This window comes from Serinus canaria, chromosome 6 (assembly GCF_022539315.1).
Source record: "Serinus canaria isolate serCan28SL12 chromosome 6, serCan2020, whole genome shotgun sequence".
NCBI lineage: Eukaryota > Metazoa > Chordata > Aves > Passeriformes > Fringillidae > Serinus > Serinus canaria.
In genome coordinates this window covers 12,349,281-12,374,668 of record NC_066320.1, presented here as the reverse complement: position 1 = coordinate 12,374,668, position 25,388 = coordinate 12,349,281, and the positions used below count along the sequence as shown (strand labels likewise).

At 41.1% G+C, this 25,388-nt stretch overlaps 1 protein-coding gene across 3 annotated transcripts in view; it reads right to left on the bottom strand.

Annotated features, from left to right (window-relative positions):
* The window catches only part of DLG5 (discs large MAGUK scaffold protein 5), a 94,142-nt gene extending 72,942 nt beyond the window's left edge, over window positions 1-21,200 (bottom strand). Inside the window, exon 1 of one of the 3 annotated variants that reach the window (XM_030240976.2) lies at window positions 20,858-21,200. In XM_030240976.2, the coding sequence (XP_030096836.1) occupies window positions 20,858-21,158 (301 nt within the window). In that variant the 5' untranslated portion in view covers window positions 21,159-21,200. Of the gene's footprint in view, window positions 1-2,481; window positions 2,640-20,857 lie in introns of those variants that run through there. The other 2 variants (XM_030240975.2, XM_050976220.1) reach the window with 2 other exon arrangements.
* Window positions 21,201-25,388: the final 4,188 nt, after the last annotated feature.

The following is a 25,388-nucleotide window of genomic DNA, read 5'->3' as shown; positions in this document are numbered from 1 at the left end:
CACAAAGAAAACTAGAATGATACAACCCATTCTTATTACCAAGACAGAAGCTCCAGAATGGCAGTATTGTTCAAAAGGCAGGCCAATAAAATTCTCCTTATTGTCTTAATAGAAATACTAAAGAGGAATGTTGCAAAAACTTTCTGAGAGGGATGCTGAAGAGTGCTTTTAAACTGCTGGACAAAGGGATAAAATTGAGAACCTTGAGAAACCTGATCAACAGCTGGAGCCAATGCTCATTTGTCTCGATATTCCTGTTTCTGCTCAAACAACAAATACTCTGATGTGAAACACAGCAAAAGAAAAACTTCCCACATAAATTGTATGTCTCACATAAATTAAGTTCTATGTCAGTGAAGCAAACAGTAAAGGCACATTATCTCTGTCCCTGCATTTCCCTGCAGACTGAAAAGCTGCTGATCTCAAATCTTAGGCTTCACACCAAGGTGACAGAGATCCCCATTCTGTTTCCTTTTCATCAAAACAGACAGAAGATCTCTTGATAACTTGCAGGAGACATAGCCTCCTCAGAAGCTGAACCTTGGCACAGCACCAGCAGAAGACAACTGCTGCACACCATCTAATGCTTATTTGCATCTTTAGTGACATTTTTTGTGGTGTGGAATGAGAAGCTAACATGCAGGATGAAATGCTACTCACATTTCCAAGACCTTGAACCTTGTTACTTTATTGCAATTTGCTCATTTTGAAATCTGTTCTCACTACTGAAATACTACAATAATTATTGTACCAGTAAAGAACTGAGAATGGGTAATATTTCAGCTTCATACATGCACTAAAAGCATAATGTCCTTTGTCAGAATGTCTTGCAGTGGTGTACATTACAGATGTGTCTAGGAACCTGTGTGTGTACATATAGGTACAAAAAAACTCTGGAAAATGTTTCAGCACCAACTACACATCTCACTCTTCTAACTAAATGTATTTTTTTTTTAATAGTTCAATTATAAATGACAGTGTCATAAAAAAACAACAGCTCTGAACTACGGCCCCACTTATGCCTTCAGTACACCAGGCCTTCTATAAGAGCCTGGAAAGCTTCAGAATTGATGATTTCAGCCATGCCCCATTTGACACAAACTTTGCAGAACCAACAGAGTGCCAATAAACTTCTACAGCAAAAGCTAAGGCACTCACTTCATCTAAAATATAGGCTGTACAATGTCCAAAACACAGCAACTTCCACCTGATTCTGCAGCTGCAAGCTGAAGACTTCCTTACATACACTGCCAATACAAACTCTCCCATAGGATTTCCAGGAAAAGTTCCACAAGATTTTAAGAAAGGAATAAAATAATGGAGGGTGTGGGAATGATGATACAGAAATGTCTGAGTACAGTGACCCCCAAAACCTCTGTTCACATACCAGTCACTTGCTGGTAAAAAAAAAAACCCTGATGGCAAAGCCAGGTTTGCAATGCTTCCATTTTCCAGCCTCACCTGCTGGTAGGACTATATCCTCTATATATGATTATCAATGGAGGAAGGTATAAATTGGTACATCACACCTGCACACTCATGACTTCAACATGACACTTACAACGACCCTTCCCTTCTGTCAAATTCTACATGACACATGCAGAACAATGACAGGCTTGAAATGTTTTTGATATGCCATTTTAGCTACTGGCAACCTGCTACCAGGAATCACTTGGTTTGTCTCTAGAAAAGCTGACTGCCTGGGAACCCACATTAGACCTGAAAAGCTATCCAACTGCTCCAGGTTCTATACAAAACTAAGAAGGCAATGTGGTTCAAGGAGAAATTACTCCACAGCACATATATGGCTATAGAACATACAACCTGGGTTGGTATGGACACAACAAAGACACACACTTGTCTTGGAAGGAAAAAAAATAATTCTCTTCCCCCACATTTTGCTTTTAATCAGTCAGTCTCCCCACAAACACAGGAAGCCCACGTTGTGGGGACTTCAGCTGAAGAGCTTCCCATGCTGCTAAACACTGAAAGAAGGAAGTAGGTTTTGACACAACCACAATCAAACCACTAAAAAACTGATTTTGGCCACAGAATGTTTCACTTCGTCATGCTGCACAATTCTTAGCATGAGCCTTATAAAGTAAAAGCTGTATTAAATATTCAACTTTGATTTCCCAGTCAAAATGTTTTTCCTTCTTTAAAGGAATTTTGGCAATTGATTTCCATTAGTTTCTGCTTGTAAACAGCATTTTGCTTTATTTTACAGCCAACTTACTCAAAAGAATGGTTGAAATAAATGTCTTCTCTGCTCATCTAACCACAGATCAATGCTATAAAAAAATCAAATCCTTCAGAAAAGAAGAATAACATACAGGAATTAAGAAAAAAAGAAACATTACTCCAAATTTTTCACAACCTTTAACCATTTCCTTTGCAAAACCAAGCAGAAAGCCAGAGGAATACTAACAAAGAGCCCGTAAAGATACTCAACACCAATGCAACCACTCAACTTTCCCATACCTGTCAGTGAAGCTTGACAGTAATGCATTTCTGCTTCTGCTCTCTTCCAACTCATCTTCCTTCTCAACTCCAAAGATGACAGTTTGATTGTACAGACAGTATCTCATATATGCTGCTCCCAAATCCTCCCAACCCAACTAAGCTTTGTCATTATCACGTTGTTATTGTCCTCCTCATCAAGTCCGTGTTCCACAAACAGGTCTCTGATTAAAGACAGACAAGTTTGCTTAATAACCATAGTCATTATCACCTGGTTTCAGGTGCTGCCTGCATAACACTTCATTTTCCTTATTTCTACTGTGTTATAGCTATAATTGTATTTGTTGCCCTCTTCAGCATTGCTTTCGGGATGAATGAGATGAGCAAGCGAACTCATAACATGAAATAAGCCTTAAGCTTAAGTTAATGCAAGCTGGAAAACAAAAAGTTGGAATAAGAAACTATGAAAAAGAGCACACAGGAAGCATTATTACAAGCAAGCATATTACTTTTGCCAAGCACTGTATATGTATCAACATATATTCTATGACTATGATCAAACAATTGAGCTCAGTCCCTGTGATTTTAAAAATCTAAGTTAATGCTGTGGTGTGGGGGGCCTAAAGAAATTATAGCTCTGTATGTTCAACAACCAAGAATTACTGGAACACAGCTAGTCAAGCTGCAGAATGAGTTTATATTAAAGTGACAAGAAGCTATAAAATCAGCACTAACAATCCTAAGAGCAGTATCTGAATAAATGAAACACAAGTTGATGTCTTGCATGCCAACCAGTTTAGATACAGGTTCAAAATACTTCATGCGCATCCTGGCATGGCAATATTCTTTTAAAGCAACTTCTCTGTAACCACCCAGATTTCTGGTTTTTCAAATACTTGGAATCATGAGACAGCGTGCATGTATCAACATTTTTCTGTTTAAAATTTTATTCTTGATAACAGAACATTTATCAACATAGGTCTAGAGAAGACATTCCAGCATTAGTTTTAACTGCAAATGTGTAGAAGCCTTTGTCCATGAGTAGCTGAAGAGAAGCAGTAGGGGGGCAAAAAAACCCCAAAAAACAAAAAAAAAAAAACCAAACAAAAAAAAAAACAAACAAACAAACAAAAAAAAAAAACCCACAAAAAACAAACACTAAACCTTCCAAGGAAACAAATAAAAAAACCCTCACGCCACTAACTAACCAAAGAGACCCACACCTAGTAAGCTTTTACAAGAAACTCCACTGGTATAAACTAAAGCAGAAGCAGATTTCCTGCAATAACCCGAACTGAGAAGTTTGCTAACTCACCCAGAAACTACTGCCCTATTTCAGGCACTACAAGCCATGCACAGAGCACGGAGCAGACACCTTCCCAGCCAGAAGCCAAGAGACCACCCCGCAAATATTGCCCGGACTTGGTGCGGGTGGTGGCAGGGCACCGCGGAGCGCCGGCCCAGCGCCGCGCAGGCAGCCGCGGCTCGGCGGTCCCTGCGCAGCGCCACAGCCCGGGCACAACAAAGGGCTCTTGTTCCACGGCTGCAGCAGGCGGCAGCTGAACCAGTTGGCCCAGTACCCTGCCGTGGTCTGTGGGACATCAAAGGCTGGCTGTGACCTAAGCAGACAATTAGGATGTGTGGGTGTAGAGTTACAGAGTTCCAAGAGGTCACTCACGGATGAATTTTAGCGCAGCAGTACAACCCCTTTATAAAGCAGTATTACTGGCTTTGCGCAACCAGCCTTCGGGCTGACCCCAGATCTAGGCAAGTGACTGCAACACTGCTTTATTTTTTTTCTGCATAAAGTTTACTGCAAAATTAAAGTGCAAATCCTGAGATGAGCTGAGTAACTTAAACATATGTGTAACAATTTTAGCTTGCAAAGACACTGTGTTACCTTCTCTAAAAGAACCATGTAACCAAGTTAGTCAAGACACTGAGGAGGGAAGGAGGGAACAGCTGCAGAGTAATTAACAAGGACAACAATCACACCCTATTGCCAGACACCGAGGCACAGCAATAAGGTACAACATGCCAGCACAAACTAAGGCTTGTCAGTTCTGTACATATGGTACAAACAAACTCAACAAACTTACACAGATACGCAGCTGTGCTTTGTCCTCTTTTGAGGACACCACCAGCATTAAGACCATCTATCCCACCACACTGGACTGCACTTCTCACCAGCTCAATCCCAAGGTGCTGTCACAGGACTATTTCTCCTCTCAGTTCTGCCGCTCCCCAAGACACAATTCTCCTCATTTAACCACCAGTTCCAAATGTGCATGCCAAATTAATAAAGACAGACATGAACTAAGAAATATTGGGCCAAGTTCACAACACCTCTATCCATGCCAGTCATTTTATAATGAAACATCACATTAAGATTAAAAGTTCCTAGATGATGCGGTAATAAAAATACCAGAACAGATTTTTTCCTTCTTCACTCTTAGTATGGCTCCAGCAGTACAGCTAAAAAAGATGACTTGCTAATCAGAGATGAGTTTGAGTCAGGTACTCTGAACAGTTACACAGCCTTGTGGCAGACCTTCATACAATCCTGTACTTGGGGATTCACAGATGTCAACAACTGGTATACAAATCTGCATATTTCCGTATTTTCAAAATACATTATGTCTGGGGTAAAAAGCAACTTCATTTTCCCAATTTTTAAAGGATCTTAAAAGTTATTATCCCATGATTTAGATGCTTAACAAAAGTTTTAAATAAAAACATTGAAATCCTGAGGTTTGAAAAAATATCTTCATGCTTTTGCTTCAGTCCAGCATCTCCTTTCCTATTTAAGATGATATCCAACAGCAGCAAGGAATCACCAAGTGAGGGCATTTAACTTCCAAATGCTGCCAAACTGGAATGCAACTGACACTATGAGAAAGCAAATTTTGTTTGCAAATTATCATATCAGGAAGTCAGGCACTGGTTTAACAACATTAGGGTCATACTTAATCATCTTAATTCATGCAAGCAGCAATATCTGAATACAACCCAAGAGCAAAGCGTCCTCTTGCTAAAGAGGAGCATATGCTTATGCACCTCGATAAACTGAACTGAATTTTTCAAGTGATGCTGTTTAAGGAAGGTCCTCCTTTTTTTTAAGGCCTAAGATGTTAGCTTATAGAAACTCACTTCAGCTGGAGAAAAATCTCTAGGGACTAAACCACTGCTTTTACAAGTTGAAAAAAAAAGAAGCAAACAAAACAAACAAAAATATCCAACACCACAGTTACATTGTAGCACTTGACATGAAATTAATCAAAATTAAACACAAGTTTGTATTTTCCTCCTTTTTCTCTTCTTACACAACTCATTGAAACAGAATTTTCTCTGTTTTCACCAAACTGCATCCTGAGAATGTTGTAATTGTTAATTCCAGAACATTTAATTAAATATTTCCAAACCACAACTTTTAGGACACGATCTATTTCAGTCAGGACACCATCAGAACATAAGACTTAAATGTAACAACCTTACCAAGGATAGCTTAATCTCTGTATGGTAGTTCAAGAACTGAACCATATATTTCTGAAAAACACTCCATTTTACAGAATAAAAATTTGATTAATTACACTGATTAGAATATTATACACTGAAGTCAAAGGGATTTAGTATGTTCGTGTCAAAGCTGTGTTCAACAGCAGTAAATCTCAAAACATAGAGCAGCACTATTTTTCATAGCATCCAACAACCTTTGAAATGATACTGTGATCACAAAAGTAATTTCTACTGCTTTTTCCTTTAATTAAAAAGCCAAAGAGCAATAAGCAAGATGACAGAAGCCAAGAGTAAGATGAAGAGAGAAATAAACCAGATGGCATGGGAATATATTTATATATACTTAAGTTAATCACAAATTATGAAAAAGAAATATCGAAATCTTTTCATTTGCCCTACAATCAATGTTTTTTTCTAAAAGAGTTTTTAAATATTTTTATGTAAAGAGGATTGTGAATTCTAATTCAGATATAGCTTTAAATCAGGATCCTCCATCATACAATTAACCTTAAATCCAGCCTCTAGCCGAGCAGGGTACAGATGGAGATAGACAGATGTAATTACAAAGTCCATCAGCAGTAAGCCACTGGGAGAGGTTGAAGGCTTTCCTGTATTTCCACTTTGTATTTGTTAAGCTATTTTTATCAAAATATGCAGGAAGACACAGCTACTGTGATATACTCAAGCACTTTTATATTAGCTTGGGCTTGCATCGTATACTTTCAGGCACTAATTTAAAAAAAATTACAGCTGCACTCTCATTTCTGGAGGCTGCACATCTCACAAAGCACTGGAGTAGGTATTGCATTCCCAGCTTCATTTCTGTCCTCCAGGATCAACTCCCTTCTCTGCTTCAAACCTTTCCAATTGTAAAACTCTATTTCACCACTGTTCTGAACCTGTAAAGTGAGATTAATTGTAGAAAAAAACATGATTTTGAACCTAAATTCTAAAAGAAAAGAAAAAAAAATTGAAGTTGTACCTTGGCACATCATTTCTGTTTTTGTAAGACATGTTCTGCTCTGCCATGGTGTTTGTATGCACGTCTTAGTTTCCTCCAGATGATGGAAACCTCTCCACAAGTCTTCAACTCATTAACGTCACTAAACCCATGCATTCATGAAAATTCACAACTGTTACCAATTTTGAGATAAGAGTCAGCAATATCATCATCCATCTAACAATCATCTAAGAATCAGCTTTTTACAAGAATTCTGCAATCCTACATCTAAACATGGTATAGCAATTAGAACTCAACTATCATTTTAGAGTTTCTTATAGCAAGAGTATTGAAGAGGAATATCCAATAGCAAGGCATAAGACATGCAGTTTGGCATTTTCCACTAACCACCAACCTACAAACAAATTCTGCTTAGTGTCTGAAAACAGTACTAAGATTGCACATTTTAAATGTTACTAAGTTTCTATTTAAGATGTGCAAGTAGCATTTAAGCATAGCAAAAAAAGAATACTTTATCTTCACATAATGCAGAGAATTCACATCCCACCATAATACATGAACCATTTGCTTATCTGAAAGCAGCAGCAAAGATTAAATTTGCACTAACCATTTTACCAGAGTTATCCTATCCAAGCTGGGGAAATCAGCTACACCTCCCATAGACTGCAAAGGGCTTTCTTTAGGAGTTTTACACAGGAATTGGGAAAGGAATCACAAAATAAACAGATGTAATGGTAAAACGTTCAGACTCAAACTCTTAACTCTAGGGTCATAAAGTGACAAATTTAAGAACAGAAAAATTAAGGGTATTCATGCACATTTTCAGTTATGGATCACTGAGTATCTGACCATGCCAAAGACCTGGACAAAAAATATCTTGACCTTTATGTTCAAAATGATATGCCAAAACCAGATGTACTTCACTAGAATGGCAACTCTAACCATAGTAGTGAGTAAAAAGCTGTTTTAAACATTTATTATGTGTGGCAAGAACTCTTTGTGCAAACTCTAGTGAGGACAATCTCAGCTCTTTTAACTGACTTTGTAACAAAGCATCCAGGAAAAGCTCACAGCCACCACAGCAGAGGAAGTTCAACAAGTTTGCTCTCCTCTCAGCCACCTTCTCCACATCTCAGCCCTGAATCCCTAGAAAGATCATCATCACTCCACCCATGAGAGACCCCAAGCCCAGGCTGGCTGGTGTGCTCTCCTCTAAGCCCAAGCTCACAGAACACCTGATTTGCAAAGCCAGCTGAAAAAATCCCATCCCAGCCTGAGCCCAGCAAAGGTCACTTAGGTCTGCCAACAAATTCAGGGCTTAAGCAAGCCCTGAACATGAAATTTCTTACTGGATATTTTTCCCCCCTTAGAGAACTCCACCTGATTTTTACCATTTAAGCAGTCTTTGTGATCAGTTGCCTCATGCTTCATTAACAATGCATTATTTACATCCTGCTCTGAATACACATCCTTTCCCTCTTCTCCACAGCAGAGAAGTCCTTCAGAGATGATCATTCCATGACCAACATTCTCACCCTTACCTCCATGACGTTCCTTTTTTACTTTTGCACTAGGAAACTAACGCAGAGCAATTACCATCAGTAATGTTAGATGTTCAGCTTAGACATCCAGGAAATGGCTGAAAAAAAACCATCAGAAGGCAGCTAGCAAAGAAAGCTTCTCTCTGAAGTGCCATTTTTAAAGAGCATTACTTGAAGCTGAAATTGTTTTTCATAATGAGATGAAATGAACATTTTTAATTTAAGCATTAGCAGGTTCTCTCTTAATGAACACAACCCTAGACCTGTTGGGAATATTCAGAATAGCATCATTTCGCCATGATGCCACTTCCAGACAAAAATGCAGATAGACACCATATCTTGTTATGTGTACAGAATGAAACTAAGACTCCATGTTACTTTATTTAAATCCTCATCTTGATCTGAAAAAAAAAATTACAGAGAGAACTATATATATTTCATTGTTTTCATCATGATAACTAGTCTATTCTTACTGAAAACTGGCCTTTGAGTAATCCTGTTTAGTAAGAAGTCTGTAAATTTCTTGAGTCTGATATAAAATCAGGACAAAAAAGCACCACAAAGCATTTTCTTTGAAGTGTTTTAAAAAATAAGGAAAACACCCCTGTAAATTCAGCAAGATCTGTGATAGGCATAAACACTTTGGCAAACCCAAATTTTACATTCAGAATGCTGCCAATATACATATTTAAGATGCACTTATTAAAACACCCACACAACACGAAAAAACTGTTGGAGCAGAAAGACTAACTTCCATAATTCACTTCTGTACTCTAATAAGAGAACTCTAGAGAAATTTTATTTCTCCAAGGACTTTCAAAAAACCTTTCAGGAAATGCCTAGCCCCTGGCGTACCCTGCAATCCAATCATTAGACACAGACAATTAATTTCCCCTTTCCGACATGCCACACCATGTATTAGCTTTATTTATAAATGTTCAGAACAACTTAGTTAACTAAAATAAGTTTGTAACATGAACATCAGAAACTTGTGTTTTATGTAATTTTAACTTTTGAGTCTCACTGAAGAAACTGTTCTTAACATAAGGATCTCTCTTAATGTGATACAGAGTAATTTGTCCTATTAGGCTCTTTCTTATATGTTTATCTTCCACAAAGCATATAGGTAACAGAGAAAACAGGTCCTCTACCACAACCATCAAGAACAGACACTGAGTACCCAGTGGGAAAGCCGAGAAGCCTATCTTCACAACACACCACATGTGAACTGAAAAACACATGGGGACAGCAGAAAATGGAGAACAGAGATTAGCCAGCCAAATGAGATTCCACTCCATAAGCTAACAATGTTCTGTTGAAATCAAGCAAATGAAGCACACTTCTGGTTATTTTCTGAAACAGATCACATTAACTGCAGATACTATCTACATTAGGCACTACTTAGAATTAAATCAAGGTCAAGGCTTCGTGATCTAATCCCTAAGGTCAGAAATCCTACAGCCTCAGCGATCCAAATTCACCTCCTCTTACTGTGATAAGACCAGGGAATTATTCTGAACATTTATTACCTCTCAAAAGCCATTATTTCACCACAATGTGCAATAAAATGGTTTTAGCTATGGCTGTGCATTCGTGTCTTGCACAGTAACAAAAATGTATGTAACCATACTTCAGCAAAGCCTTAATTTAGGGGTGCACTGTAGGAACAAGTCAAAATATTTTGATAGGGGGAAATTAGTCTTTAAAAATCCTATCTACTTTCAATACATATATATTTTTTAAGTATTTCTCATTAAAAAAGAAGCATGTATTAAAAACTTCCACATACAAAAGTACACATATGCAATTGATGAGATAATTGCCTAGAACTTGTTATGTGGATTTCCTCAATCAGCTACTACAAAGCTCAGAAAGGATCTGGCTCGTGTGCCCACGAGAAAGCCAAACAGATACAGGGCAAACAAATCAACTCCACTGTATTGTTGCAATGCAGAGTTGCAGAAGAAGAAAAAGAACTTTTCATAGTAGCACCCTGAAATTCCTTACAGGAGAGCAAAGCACAACAAAGGGTTCATTACTGCAGCCAAGCAAAAGCCACTGCAATCCTTCCAGCTCCACCATTCTGCCTTCACCTTCTGCTTATCACTGGTGTAGAGGAAATCATGGGCCCCAAAAGACGAGCTCAGAATCAAAACCACATTAACAACCTGGCATTTTGCAGCACTGTAGAAATTTGCTATAGTTGGCTCTAAAATTAAATTGAGATTTGACATTCTAGACAGTATAATGAGGTACTCCCCAACAAATTAAATTTTATGCAAGTCATGTATGCACAGCATATCGCTGAAGATCAACTCAGCCAGGGAGAGAAAAACAGCTCAGCATTTACACTGTGTTTCCTTCCAGTCCAGCACACACCACACACAGGTTTCAGCCAAACGTTGTACAGAACAGGACTGCCACCAGCCTTGACAGACAAGTTTTTCTTGTATGTTTTTACTGATTTTCATATTAGTATCCATGTTCCTGACATCCTACCAAGTCCTAAAATTCTGAGGCACAAAAGTATTTCTGACCTTAGGACCTGAAACTACTACTCTGTGTTATCAAGGAACATTCTTTTCAGCCAAAACACTGCTGTAGCAGTGCAGCCCCGAAACACTGCTGACACTTGTAGCAGTGCAGCCCCTGAAATACTCCTGATTACCTCAAAGGTGCCAGGAAAATAGGAAAGGTTCATGAACCAGGACAACAAATTAATATATCTGAAACAGAGCATACCTAACGTGCTGGCCTACACATTTTCAAGGACAGCAGTTTAGAAAAATATCTCACTACATGCCTCCCCAAGTTCATGTCTGCAGTCTATACCTAAGTCAGCCTTGGGTTATTCAAGAGGGAGGGAGGCAGGGTTAAAGCCTCGAGGCAAACTAATCAGACCCTTAAGCCAAAGTAGTCAATGCATCTTACAGAAAGCGTCCTTTCCCAATATGCCCTAAAGGTAACCAGAAGCCTCAAAACTTTAAATTTCCCCATCAAAAAAAGCAAGGATCACTTGTGCACAGCAAAGGAAAGCTGTGGCAGCATTTCTAAACAGAGAGGGGAAAATAGGAGCCTGAGCATCCTAAGGCTGATAGCCACAGAAAGCAGAAAAGGGATTGAACAAGTCAGATTTTCAGTACACCCTACATTAAAAGAAGGGGAAAAATACCAATACCTCAAGGTGAAAATAATAGAATTGAAAGGGAATGCCCTCTTGAGATGACCTCTTCTGTGATCTTGAGAGGGTTTAGTACTGCTTTTTGTGCTTTCAGCATTACTAAAATTCAGGTACACCTACAGAGTTTGTTCAGAGTCCATCCTTATAGCAGAAGTACATGATGGAACAACCAATGACAATAACAAACCAGCTAATCAATTACAAAGGAAAGCCTACTGCTATGACTTTTTGTTTGTTTTGTTTTTTTCTCTGTTTTGTTTTTCTTTAAGACCTTAGCATTTTATATTCTTTTTAACCACACCTACTAAAGTCAAATGGCCTTTAAACTGAAAGAGTAAAAACACATCCTACATTCAATTAAAGCTTAAGCACGCTCTCAAATAACATTGCTCTCTCTCATCAAAATGTTCAGAAAAGAAAAACCAGACTGGAAATTCATTACTACTTTAAACATTGAGAAGTGAAGTTAATAACTGGGTATTTTTTGTTGTGCTGATGCATTTAGCATCAAATAAAACCTTTAGATAACCCATTTTCACCACCATTAAACACACACACTTGCTCACCACCTGAAAAACACATGATCATGACCTAAATGAGAATTAGACCTCCTTAAAAATCACTGCAAGTGTTCACAAGATTATGCATGCAGTGTTTAAGAGACTTTAAAACTAAGTATCAAGATTCCCTGAAAGAAGTTATTAAAACAACATCTGTCAATCTTCTGTCACTTTCTAGTTGAAGAACTCCCAACAACTCAATCAACCCCTCTTTCTGCAAGAGGATCAGAACTGTGGAAGGCAAACTCAGATTATATAAATGCTCCAAAAAGAGCTAGATCACATGGTTATCCAAGTCTCAAAATTCCCCCTACGGTGATTTTCCCGCAAAAGCACGCAACAGAGGAAAGCTAGCCACAAGAAAACCAAATACAAACAAGAAAAACAAACAATAAAATAAAGATTATATAGTTTTGTGCTTATTAAAAACCCCCATGAACATCTACGTAACAATTCAGACAGATTGTTAATTGTCTACACAAGCTTTATTTCCGCAACCCAAAGGTTCTGATTGTTCTACAGAAAACCATACTTATACTTGTCAATTGGTCAGTCTCAGAAAAAGAGAACAGGGGTGAAAAAGGGATTTTCATGCACTAACATCAAAACAACATAGTTCACTTACACCAAAAGTGAGTTCACAATTCTGACTACATTTTACATCCATCCTCAAGGAAAACACCTTCCTACCTACACCACAGCTCTCTCTTCCCACACAAACTCCATTTTGAGCACTACTGAGCAGCAAACAACCATCAGCCTCACTTTCTAAGGTACAAGAGGTACTTCACTGATGACATTGTTCAACCCAGAGAGCTTAGTATGCAAGGCCTGGATTCTGCCAACATTTGCACATGTCCAACCTGATACATATAAATGGGGATTACTCACATGCTGGAAGGTAAGTACATGAATAATAAACATGTTTGTGAATCAGCACTTACGTGCAGGTAGAATAAAAAGCTAGAGCAAAAGGAGATTTTTAGGAAAACTAATTTTGAAATAAGTTTAAAGAACATTTGCTTGGAGAGTTTGGAGGTGGGGAAGAAGTTTTTTGGTTTATCATCCGATACATAATAAATTGTCAACTACGTTAGAAGCCTGCAAAAAACCAATCCCTCAACTCTCCAGTTGAAACACTTAATGGTTTTACATTCTCACTTGCTTCTTGTCTCCAGCTACAGTCCAGCAAATCTTAATCAGGGTGATAGAGGCTATTTAAATTACAAGGCTTTCATCAGACAACTAGAAAAAAAAATTATGATTTTCAAAAATACAAAGAGCAGCTCTCCAGAACAAACATATTACTGCTGTGAACAAGCAAATTGCTGAGCAGCTCAACCCATGAACTGTGAAATTAGAGTTTTTGATAGCTGTGAGGAAGAAGGTGGTGTTATATATATCAAATAGGCTGCCTTTAACTTCCTTCTACACCAGTTTGGGTAAGAAGGGCTTTCCAGTTGTAGGATGTTATTCTGTATGCCCAGTAATCATAGACTGTCTAGAAAAATGTCGTTCAGTGTTCACCCCAAATGGCCAAGTACTTCCATCAACTTCAAGGACCATCAGTTCTTGCTGTCACCAGCTTCTGAAGCCTGGAAAAGGTGTCCAACGGAGATCAGACTCTTGCACAACAGCTGGCAACAGGAGTTCCCAGAGTTAACCTTATTTGTTAGCTACAACAGGAGTGGATGCTGGTATTACCCATCAGCATCAACACATCTGCTAGTGCACCACAATCCATGACAGGCATATACTGCACATCACACTGTGCCCTGGCTATTTTGGATTGGTTTCTAAGTAATAGCACTATGGACTTCCTTCAATATTTCAGTAATTCTGTCTCCCATTGACAAGAATTAATACACCACAGTATCACTGGGAACTCCAAAAAAATGTCCCTTTTGGAAGAGCCGGGCTCCAACATTTGAGACAGACTAACACGGGTCTCTTCAGAGGACAGCATCCTTCTTGTCTGCTTCTGTTAGTAAAGCATTGTTAGCCTGAAGCCAAAGCTCAGTCACTGCTAACTTGCCAGCTCCTCCATCAGAATGATTCAGTTCTAAATTGCCACTGTTCACAAAAAAGCAGCCAACAACTTGCATCTTGAAGGTCACAAATAATGTTTCACCATGAACTACTCAATAGAGTTTGGTAGCCTAGATGTCTCACCTATGTGACTACAGCTCTTTTCACAAAAAGTTGCATCCACTAACAGCATTTTTCTGTCTCCATCAACACAACGAACAGTTTACATAAAGAAATGTTTTAGCATTACTATACATACAGATTTTACAATTCTTCTTAGGAAAAGAACCCACAACAGGAACTAACTGCTTTACACCAACACTCAATATGTGCTGGTGGCTTATCATGGTTTAACCCCAGCCAAAATCATGATAGGACTGAACAGCTCTGAAAGATGCCTCTGTCCTTGGGGTTTTACAGAGTATGGAATCCTCACAAGAAATTTATCAACACTTACTGATACCTTTCTTACAACTGGAATTCTGAATAAGGAATTTTAATGCTAGAAAATAATAATTAAAGTAACAATTAATAGGAGCTAAGAAAAATAAGAAGCAAAAATAAAGAAATGAAGGTAAAAAACACCCAGAAAGTGGCAAAAACAAGCAGCAAAAGGAAGGAAAAAAATACTTAGCTTACATTAGAGACCACTGAGAGAACTGAAAGACCAAAGTCAATTTCCACGTAGTGGATTGGTTTTCACTAGCTAGACAAGGGGTCCAAAAAACTCTGACAAACTAGGACTGGTTACAGCTGCAAGAGAACAGTGAGACTGAGAACAGTAGTTAAAACAAGCTAAAGATATGAAACCTCTGAAACAGGCAATCTTTAAGCTTTAAGAAGTAAGCAAGGAGCAAGTTACAGAAAGCTGTTGGCTTTCCTTAGATATCATGTCTAATTTTCTAAGACACCCAGTCCTGTGTGTGTCCAAAGCAACTTGATAGTTGGATGCACCAATACCACAAAAAGGGTTATTATTCCCTCTACTCCGATGAAAACAATGTCCCTGGGAGTTTACTGTGGGCAGCTTTCTTTCCACTCCCTCCCTGAGCACAGCAAAAATGTAATTGAGAACTACCACCCTTGGGATTTATGAACTACTAAAACATGCATTTCCTTCTTTGGAATTGAGAGCCTACTTCCATGAACTTACTACTATTAGACATTTCATTGGGAATACCCATCCAGACACTTGCCAGAATCTCCCTGCATTTTTGCAGCCTGGCAATTCCACGAGATACCAAAAATCTGAGATCATCAAAAGACACAGGTACTGCTAAACAACTGCCAGGTATTTTATCGAGGTTAATTACTGCTCAGTGCTCCTCTCCTCCAACAGTGACTTCTGAACACCGCCTGCTTTTTCATCAACACGATTTAAGAAATCCTGCAAGACGACTTGCATAGCTACCCTGGGAACTAATAACAGGTCTGGAAAAACCCAAACATGCTGCTCTACTTCTCCCACTCTTCAATTTCAGTGACAGAAGGGAGTATAAATTGTACTTAATTACAAAATTGTCAGTTCAGTCCTTGAGTCAGTAAATCATGTTTTTACCATTTCTCCTCATTCTCCCCTCTCTCCAGGAATGCACACTTACAGCACTAATTCTCATCTCCTGGAGAAGGGTGTCTTCTCCCCTTTCTTCCACCCTGCTCATACGGGAGTATCACAGCATACAGCCCACACTGCAGTCAAGACAGCCACAATACACAGAGTATGACCATATCACTTCAGAAAGCTTTAAGCTTCTGCTCTTCTTGTTCTTCAGCCCAACCTTTTATATTTCTCATCCTACATGCATTGCATCTGGGTGCCCTCTGTTCCCTTTGGTGTTGGTCAGTGCCCTGGGCACTCCATGGCTCATTGCTGTCAGTGCTGCTCACCTGCTTCTCACAGCTGTACCCACTGGGGATGAGGTTCCCCCAGCCCCACTCCCAATTACACAAACTGTGTGCCTACAGGGAGAGCACATCCTGCCTCCCCATCTCACACTCTTCATCCAGAGTCTCAGCTCCTCATTAGCACAAATTCTCAATCCCACTCCCTTAGCCCGTCACCAGCCACTGCTTTGTGGGGATCAGTCAAGACTTTGTGAGAGATGTGAAAGAAGAAATAAAATGTGGATGTCCCAGCACCAGGTCCAAGCAGTCATGATTCCAGCTCTTCAAGGTCAACCCTGGAATTACTCCATTTCCTGTGGGTCTCCTGTGATGCTGTCAGACAAGTGGGTTCCAGCTGCCTATCTCCTGAACTTATACTTACAGAGTTTGCCTTTTGTGTTTGGTTTTTAATATGACGAAAGACTTTGAAATATTTAAAACTTTGTGATTTCAAATCCCATATTGCCCAAAACAACTTGGTTCATTTTTTTATATACAAAGCAGACAGAGGACGTTGAGATAATCCCTCCTTTTTTCCCTCCTCTCAAACACGTCCACATTTACTTTCTGACTGGGAATTAACATTTTATGTCTGACTAAACACAATTAGGAAAAAAATAAGTCTTAATAAGTAATGGAAGAAAAAATTTCACAGTCAATCTACAACCATCTTTTTTCTTTCCAGCCCCTTTAAAGATCTTCTTAAATATGCAATCAATTTTGAGTTCTAAAATCTATAATTCTCATCTTGAAACTGTCAAAGAAAATACCTTTAAAACCTAACACTGCTCACTGACTCCAGCTGAAGGAATACAGAAGACCAGCTGCTAATAGGAATGAAAACTCCAAACCTAAAATTTTATTAACTGTGCAAGCTGTAATGAAGCTTTTGAGTTCATCAGTCTGCTCAGTTTCAAGATAAAGTGCACCTCAGTAGCTGCACAGGTTCATCTCAAAAAGAAATTCCAAGCTCAACAACCAAATCTGCCTTTTCCTATCTTTGTAGAATCACAAAAATCTGAGTACAAAGCTCTGCATTTTTGAAGCCATTTGAAGACTACATAGGTTCCTCAGATTTCCATTCTTGTCTTCTAATTACATGTAAAGAAAATACATCTTCATAGCACTTATCACAATGAAGTACATTCCACTGCATTATTGTCATGGACACTTTATATGACACAAAATTCACAGAGAGCAATAGTAAGAATGAAATATTTTCTGGTAAGCAAGATATCTAAGGGACAACTGAATGCTCAGAAATAATTTATTTTCATATTATAAAGGATATGTACTTCCAGCAGAATAAGGATTTCCCAGATGAATGATGGAGGTCATTTGCCAAAACAAGTATTTAATGGTAATCTATAAATTCACCCCCAAGTAAATAAAGAAAAAACTTAGCACACTACTTAAAGAATTCATCCATGTGTAAAATACGAAGAGATTTTAAATCAGCCAAGCAACCACTCTCACAAGGGCAGAGCCAATTCTTCTCATGTTTACGAAGAAGTGCAATGTAGTACTCAAAGGTTTTACTCAAGGAAGAAGTGAAGTCTTCAAACACGATTAAATGAAATAGAAAATTCCACTTGGTTTTAGCTTCTGCTTTACAGACTGTAATTTCCTGCTTGACTTTGCACTCTTAACTAACAAGGTTAGGCATACTATGCTTAATTTCAAATCTGAGAAAACTTAAAACCCATCAATTTTATTGCAGAAACTGTACAGTTTAAGGTTTAAAATCAGCAATTAGAAGTCCCCATAGAAGACAAATGTCTTTAAATGGTGACTGAACAAGGGGAAACTATAAAGACAAAAAAGCTGTTTGTAAAGTAGAGAATAAGTGAAAAAATCTTTCAGCAGCTATCAGGACCCCAGTTATTTCCCTTGAGCAGTCTGCCCAGCTGTTTACCTCCCTCTGTGTGGCACAGATAAATACTTATAAAAGTGTCAGCTCTACATTGTCCAGCCAGTCACAAGAACTGCTGGTATAAATAACAACCAGAGTTCCTATCAGAGTTCACACATCGCCTTGAAAGTACAAAAGGAGGCAATATTTAAACTGAGAAGGAAGAAAACACAGAGTAATGGTACATGTTTGCACACATCAAAACAGATGAAACACTCATCCTACTGTAGTGAGTGATGTGCATGCTCATTTCTGAAACTTTGAACAAAATTATGTTGCTAAATTACCTTCTCATGTCCCTCACAATAGCAGCATACTGGAAAAAAGAAATTAGCAAACACCACTACAAGACATTATTGATTACAAATAGTTTTCATCTCCAACAAGCACTGAGGTGATATGCATTTTATTAGCCTCCTCTTCTAAACAATAATAAAATTACATAAACTATCTGTAAACTATCATATTTATATACACTAATATATGTAAAAAGACTTATTCAACTCAAACTTATTCAACTCTAGAGGTTTAATCAAAGGGACATTTGAGATATATATTTTTTATTTTTAGGAATAAAGGCATTTTACGTTACATGGATTGTTTCACTTCGGTATTTTAAATACATAATCCAACACTTCTCACTGCCACATGTACATCTTACTTCTTGCCAAAAAACAAAAAGTGACTTGACTCATCCACCTACAGTATCTCCAGTGAAAAAGAGTAAACCTCCCAAATGGCACAAGAAGAGCAGAGGGGTGATCAAACTTCCTACAGGGAGATATTGGAATAAAACTGATTACATGTTCAACAAGAACCTTTCTATCACAGTTACCCCCAAACATTACCTCTTAAACACCTCCAGGACAAACTCGCAAAAAGACAAGGAATTACCAGGGAGTTTCAGTGTACACACAAGCAGTCTCATGACTAATTACCATAACACCTCTTCAGGGGGATGCTGGAATATATACACCAGTATTTGAAGGCTCAGGTCCACTACCTTTCCATGGTTTACTATTAATTAAGCTCACTGTCAGCAATCTCCTGTGAACTAATTTTTAAACATGTTTATCACAAGGAAAACAAATCCATAACTCTCAAAGTTAGCTTTTATTATCATTGATAAACGAAAGCAATAACATTTAAAACTCATCACATCTGAGAAATACCCCTCCCCACACACGTTAGTTTAACTCAGATTAAGCCTCCTGAACACAGTCAAACAGGATATAGTTCACCTTGACAATCAAACTACTTTTCCCTTGAGAACTCAGTGTTGTGAGACATTTTTCAATTCCAATTAGCATTTTAAAAATTAAGACTACTACTACATCCAACATATACTTTATTTTTTTTTCTACTTTTCGTATTTTACACCTTTGATTTTAAGCCTGGGAAGTGCTGGTAGCACAGTAACATCAATCCATCTTCTCAACAAGACAAGAATGAGATTTACTCTAGCCATACAAAGCCATCATGGGTGCCATTCTGGACAGCAGTGAGTGCCCTCATCTCCCATTGATGTCAGACCACATAACGTTTCAAGTATTGAGATCTATTGCACAGTGCATTTCTCCCCCATCTTGTGAGGTCCTGCCATATATTCGTTAGAAAAAGCCATACACTACACTACACTGAAATAAAACAAAACCCAAGATCCCCAAGCATTTGCATTTACGGAACTCTTACCATCCACAGCATATTTACGTAAGGACAGAGTACACAGTGCAACCACACATGCAAGGACTATTTTCCAGACAGAAGCAGCTCTTAAATGGCTTTGTTTTCTTAAAGAAATTGTATCATTTGTAAGAGTCAGAAAGCCCTTCCAAAGCATTTCCTTATGTAAATAGGTAGTGACACTGTAAATCCTGAATCCAGGAACAACAGCAGAGAGATCCCACATTTCTGAATCAGTCCACTTGGTCACGCTGGATAAAAATACCTACACATCACTTTAATACAGAATTACCATTTACTCCAATTTTTCATTTAGAAACAGAGCTGCACTTGCAATACCTTACGTACTGTCACCTATTGTAATTTCAACGCTTTGGTTTGTACACATGAAAGTAGTCTGTGACTTGCTTTGGAGGCAGTAGAATATGGAAAGACCTGTGGATCAAAGCCCAACTTACTTAAGGAGGTGTTTTACACCCAAAATCTTCTCGTCTGGATCTGCAGCTAAATCAATGTTCTAACCTGTTATAATCAATGTTCTTTCCTGTTCCAACCGACAAGAAGAATTACAACAATATAGCCTCAAACAAACACATGGCTGTCCAGAGAAACAGAGTTACAATATTTACTCAAAGGCACATCTGCTGGAGTCCTGCCCGCCGGCCAACTCCGGCAGAGTGGCTGCACGGGGGAGTCTCAGTTCTGCCCGGTCAAGAAGCGGCTGTGTAACACCACCGGCGTTGGTGCTCAAGGGAGAAAAGCCCCTTCGGATTCGGTTTCCCCGAGTCCCCAGACGACAGCCGACTTTGGGAACGCCAGCAGCCACAAGAACCAAGCTAGGCTGGCCTCTCCAAAGGGCAAAGCGCAGCATCCGCGGCACCTCTGGGGGACCAGTACCAGCGCTCCCGCCAGGAGAGAAAGCGAAAGGGTCGGAAGCAGAAAACAAGCATCGAGAGCCCAAGAGCAAACACGGGAGAGTTTAATTCTCCACCGGAAAAGGAGGACCCCCGCCCGCTCCCTTCCCACCTTCGGGCGGGGGGCCCCGAGGGGCCCGCGCTGCCCCGGCGGGGGTGGGCGGGGGCAGCCGCTGCCCTGCTCCTGCTCCGGCCCCGCGTCCCCGGCCCCACTCACCAGCCGTCTCGGCCGCGGCCGGCGTCCCCGCCACGCCGTTCAGGTAGAGGATGGAGAGCAGGTGGGGCTGCGTCTTCTCCAGGGCCACCCGCAGGTCCTGGAAGTGGTCCCGTTCCTTGCCCAGCAGCAGGGCGATGAGTAGCTCGGCCTTCCCGCTGCCCGCCGCCTCCAGGTCGCGCAGGTCGCGGGGGCCGAGGGCGCCGGCGGCCTCCAGCAGCTCCACCACCTTGTCCACCTCGGTCATGGCCTGCGCCAGGCTCTGCCGGCACTGGGCGAGCAGCTCCTTGTGCTTGGGCTCCATGGCCGCTGCAGGGCCGCCGCCGCCGGCCAAACTTCGCCCGCCCCCGGCCCCGCCGCTCCGCCACCGCCGCCCCCGGGGAGGCGCGGGCCGAGGCGGGGCGGGCGCCGCCGGCCGCCCTCCTCCGGCACCCGGCGCCCCCGCAGCGGCCCCCGGCGAAACTTCGTCCGGAGAGGAGGAGCGGAGCTGGGGCAGGACCTGGGCCGAGAGTGGCTTTGCCTTCTCCTCTTCCTCCTCCTCCTCCAGCAGGCGGGGGGCGAGCCGCCGTCAGGGGCTGCTGCTCCTCTTCCTTCTCCGTCTGGCGCCCCGCTCGCCTCCTTTCCGCCCCCCCGGGCGGCGAAACAACTTCTCCTCCTCCTCCTCTCGCCTGCCCGCGGGAGGGGACCGCCGGGAGCAGGAGCCGCCGGGAGCGCCGCCGCTTCCCGGCACCCCGCACCCCCGCGGGGCAGTCGGGATAACTTCACTCCGCCACTCGCCGCAGCCACACGGCCGGGAGGGGGTGCGGGGAGACGGGCTCAGCTCCAGGCGCCTCCTTTCATCGGCGGGCGCACGCAGCCATATTGGCTACACAAAGCTGCCGCCTGCGCCGAGACGGGGCTGCGGCATCGCATCGCCCGCCCCGCGCCGCCCGCCCGCCGCAGCGGCCGCCGCTCCCCCGGCCCGCTCTGGCCCGGCCCGGCCGCCGCCCGCCCCCCGGCCGTCAGTCAGGGGCGCCCCCCGGCCCCAGTGCGGCGCAGAGCGGGGCGGGCCGGGGAGGGACCCGCGGCGCGGCCTGCCGGAGGTTCCGCCGCTCCTCCCTCCGGGGCTCCGCCGGGCCAGGACGGGGTGCCCAGCCCGGGTGTCTCGGCGGCGAGACAAAGGCGGTGCTACCGCGTTGGTGACGGGCTGGGGCCGGGCGGGCCGTGCCGCTGCCCTCTCCCGAAGGCGGGAGCAGCCGCCTGTTGAGGCTGCCGAACTCGGCACCGAGCGGCAGCTTCAGGCGTCCAGGTTTATTTCGTCCGAAACCGGGAAAAGCTAAACGTCAAAATAGTAACGGACTGCTTACGGGCTTTGTCCATTAGAATTCGCTAGAACAAAAGTTTGCAAAGGAGATCTAAACACTAGTAATAGCTGCTGGCTCATCTTCCTTGTAAATTTCTTCAGCGTTTCATGAATGACCAGAGACCAGGTAATTGACGAACAGAGTACAGATGTGGCCGTAGTCAGCCGTAGCAGGAGGACGCAATTGTTTGGCAAAGAAATAGGAGAATAACAACTTTTCTGTTTGAAAATGAACGGGCTGCCAACATCCCTTGCACCCAATGTTAGCTTAATTTGCAAAGACTGCAGAATGACCACAAGCAGTTCAGATCTTAAATTCACATTTCATACTTTTCAGTTACACTGAAATGGCTTTACTGGTAGTGGTGGTAACCCAATCATATCAAGAAGGAACCGCAATTATCTGACAGTCTCTAGTCCAACCAACCCCGTGGTTTATTTAGTGTCCAGAGACCTGGACTCAGTGAGGTACAAGGGAAAGCCTTTGTTCCCTAAAATTTCCTGTTAACACACCCACTGGCAGAATTCAGGTCCTAAACTCAGTTCAAGCCACTTTATATAGCTCAGTAGATAATGATTTCTCTCATGTGAAAACATCTTGGGTTACATGCAATTGTGCTATGCATTTTACTTCTGGCGAAGCCAAACAAAGAATAAGAGGGATTTAGGGATTGTTCTCGACCTTAAGTCATAATTTATAACAATACTTGAAACTATAGGGTGATTTTGAAATAAATATTTTCACTTTTGGTCCATTCATTTTTATTTTTTGGTCCATTCATTTTTATTTAATGCTCCTGTAGACTAATTTCTTCTAATTTTGAATCCATTTTTTTCCAACAACTTTCTTTGCTATACCTTTGTTGTCTAATGACTAATGTTACAAATTCCTGCAAACTATGTTAGTTGTAGTCTATTTGAATTTAGCAGAAAATCTGCCCGTTTCTCTCTAGTTAATGTTGGGCAGTTTTGCAGGTCAAGTAATTGCAGATTCCACAAGTGCTAGCTAACCAGTGTGCATCAATTGCTGGCCTCACAGCAGAAGTGAGAAGTGAAAGCTGCCTGGTGTCATCTACTTGAGCAGACCTCCCTTGGCCAGTGCCATGGCAGGGCCCTCTGTGCCTGCCACAGGACAGTGTGAAATGGAAAGCTTTTGGGAAGGCACATGCACGGGAAGACTGAAGAAAGAGTGTACAAGTTATTAAGACTTTGTAACCTCAGCTAATCTCCTTTAACAATATTATTTTACTGTGTATGTGCTTAAACAGTTTCCTGTAAAGGAAAGGAAACAGGCCATCAAATTTCATTACGAGGCATTATGTTATGAGCCCTGCTTTAGGTCAATGCATCAGTTCTCTGCTACTTGATATAATAAAGACAGTCTTGACTACGCTTCTCATTTAATCATATGATTCAAACCATCATATGATGGTTCAGAGAAAAATATTGAGAGAAAAATACCATAAGTTAATGGAAGGAAGGCTATGCAATCTCCAAGACAGGCATATGAAAAATACAAGAAATCACCAAGTTTAGAGCTCTTTTTAGAGCTCTTTAGGTTCAACATGAACACCACAGAGACTTTGTCATGGGTGTAACACAAAACACTAGCAGCTAAGCAGCTCTCAACAGCAGCTTATTTTTCCATATTAATGTAACTGATAGACAATTAATTAGGATAGGAAGGTGCTGGTTTAATGTGCCAGCAGATCAAAGGATCTTATTTAGCCATTAAAAAAAACTCCAAACCATAATGTGAGCAGTCTGAGCAGTGCCCAGGGAAAATATTTCACCTGGCAGTATCATATCCAGGAATGGGCTATGCCCATAAATTCTTAGATCCTCAGAGTTCCTGCTGCAGCTGCAGACTGAGGGAGCTGCTGTTGGACACTCACAGAAGCACAAGGATCATTTATCTTCCCAAAAATGTGTAACTGTGAACTTCAGGAAATGGTTTAGCTCTTTCTTCACTGAACTTCTGTGACATACCAAATGAGGGAAAACAGACCAGAGGATTATATTGCCACTTTTTGCCCCTTGTTTTTTGGGGTTTTTTCTGTAGCCATAAAACATACCAGTCACTTCATCTTGTATTGCACTAGGCAGTTTTCAGATAAAAATGATTATGGTCTCTTCCCACTCTGGGCAAATTAAAATGAAGATGAGACAGTTATTTCAGTCAGCTTCAACAAGCTTCAACAGAAAGAAAACTGTGTTTGCTGAAGGTTTTAGATTCCCCCCATGGCTGTTCAAAAAGCAAATAAAAAACTTGTTTTACTTAATCAACTTGTTAAAAGAGAAAGAAAAGGCCTTCCTCAAGGGCAGAATAGCTGGCAGGAAGGGTGTTTGTTTGTTTGGGGTGAGGAGGGGAAGAAGAAAAGGGTAGGTAAATCGTCTCCTCCTGGAGCTGTGAATACACACAATCACTTCTGTTTCTCAGACAACTGCTTCCAAAAACAGGCAGCAAAAGAAAACCAGAAACCCCGTGGAGGCACACTGGTGGCAGTCCTTCAGGGGTGTAAGAATTTCAGCTTTTGTAGGGAAGACACTCCGCAAGCCAATCCCCAGTACCCATCTGCTTAGAACAGACCAGGGACATTATTTAATTTTCTTTGGGAGACTGGGCTGGCTTGTGATGTGGTCAACTTCTATAAGCAAGCAGATGTTAAACAGCTCCTTTGAAAGATGTTGCTTGCAGCTTGTTATTGGTTCAGTTTCTAGGTCACTTTTCAAGTCAAGGCAAAAGATGATTTATACCAATCATTTCTTCTTTTAGCACTAACAGGGAGATAAAAGCAAATGGGTGCCCTAAACATCCATGGGCAACTTCTATAAACAAGCTATTCAAAAACTGGGAGCTTGTAGAAAGAGTTGAAGAAGATAGTCAAATATAATAGTAAAGATTCCAGAGAATGCCTCAGCACATTTTCACTATCTTCATTGGTTTTGTCAGCAAGAAGTATTTTCAAACGCAATTTGAATCTAAAGGCCCTTGAAGAAGCAAAAGCTTTTCCTTATGTTCCATGTCTTAGCTCTGCAGAGAATGACAAATGTACTTTTCAGAGCAAGTAGTTGCCCTGCTCACTGAGGTACAAGGGTTTAAGAGCCGAATCCATGTCAATTACAAGGTAAGTTTCCCAGGGACTCCAGAGGCAGTGCTTTGATGATGGCACAACTGAAGTCAAACAAAAT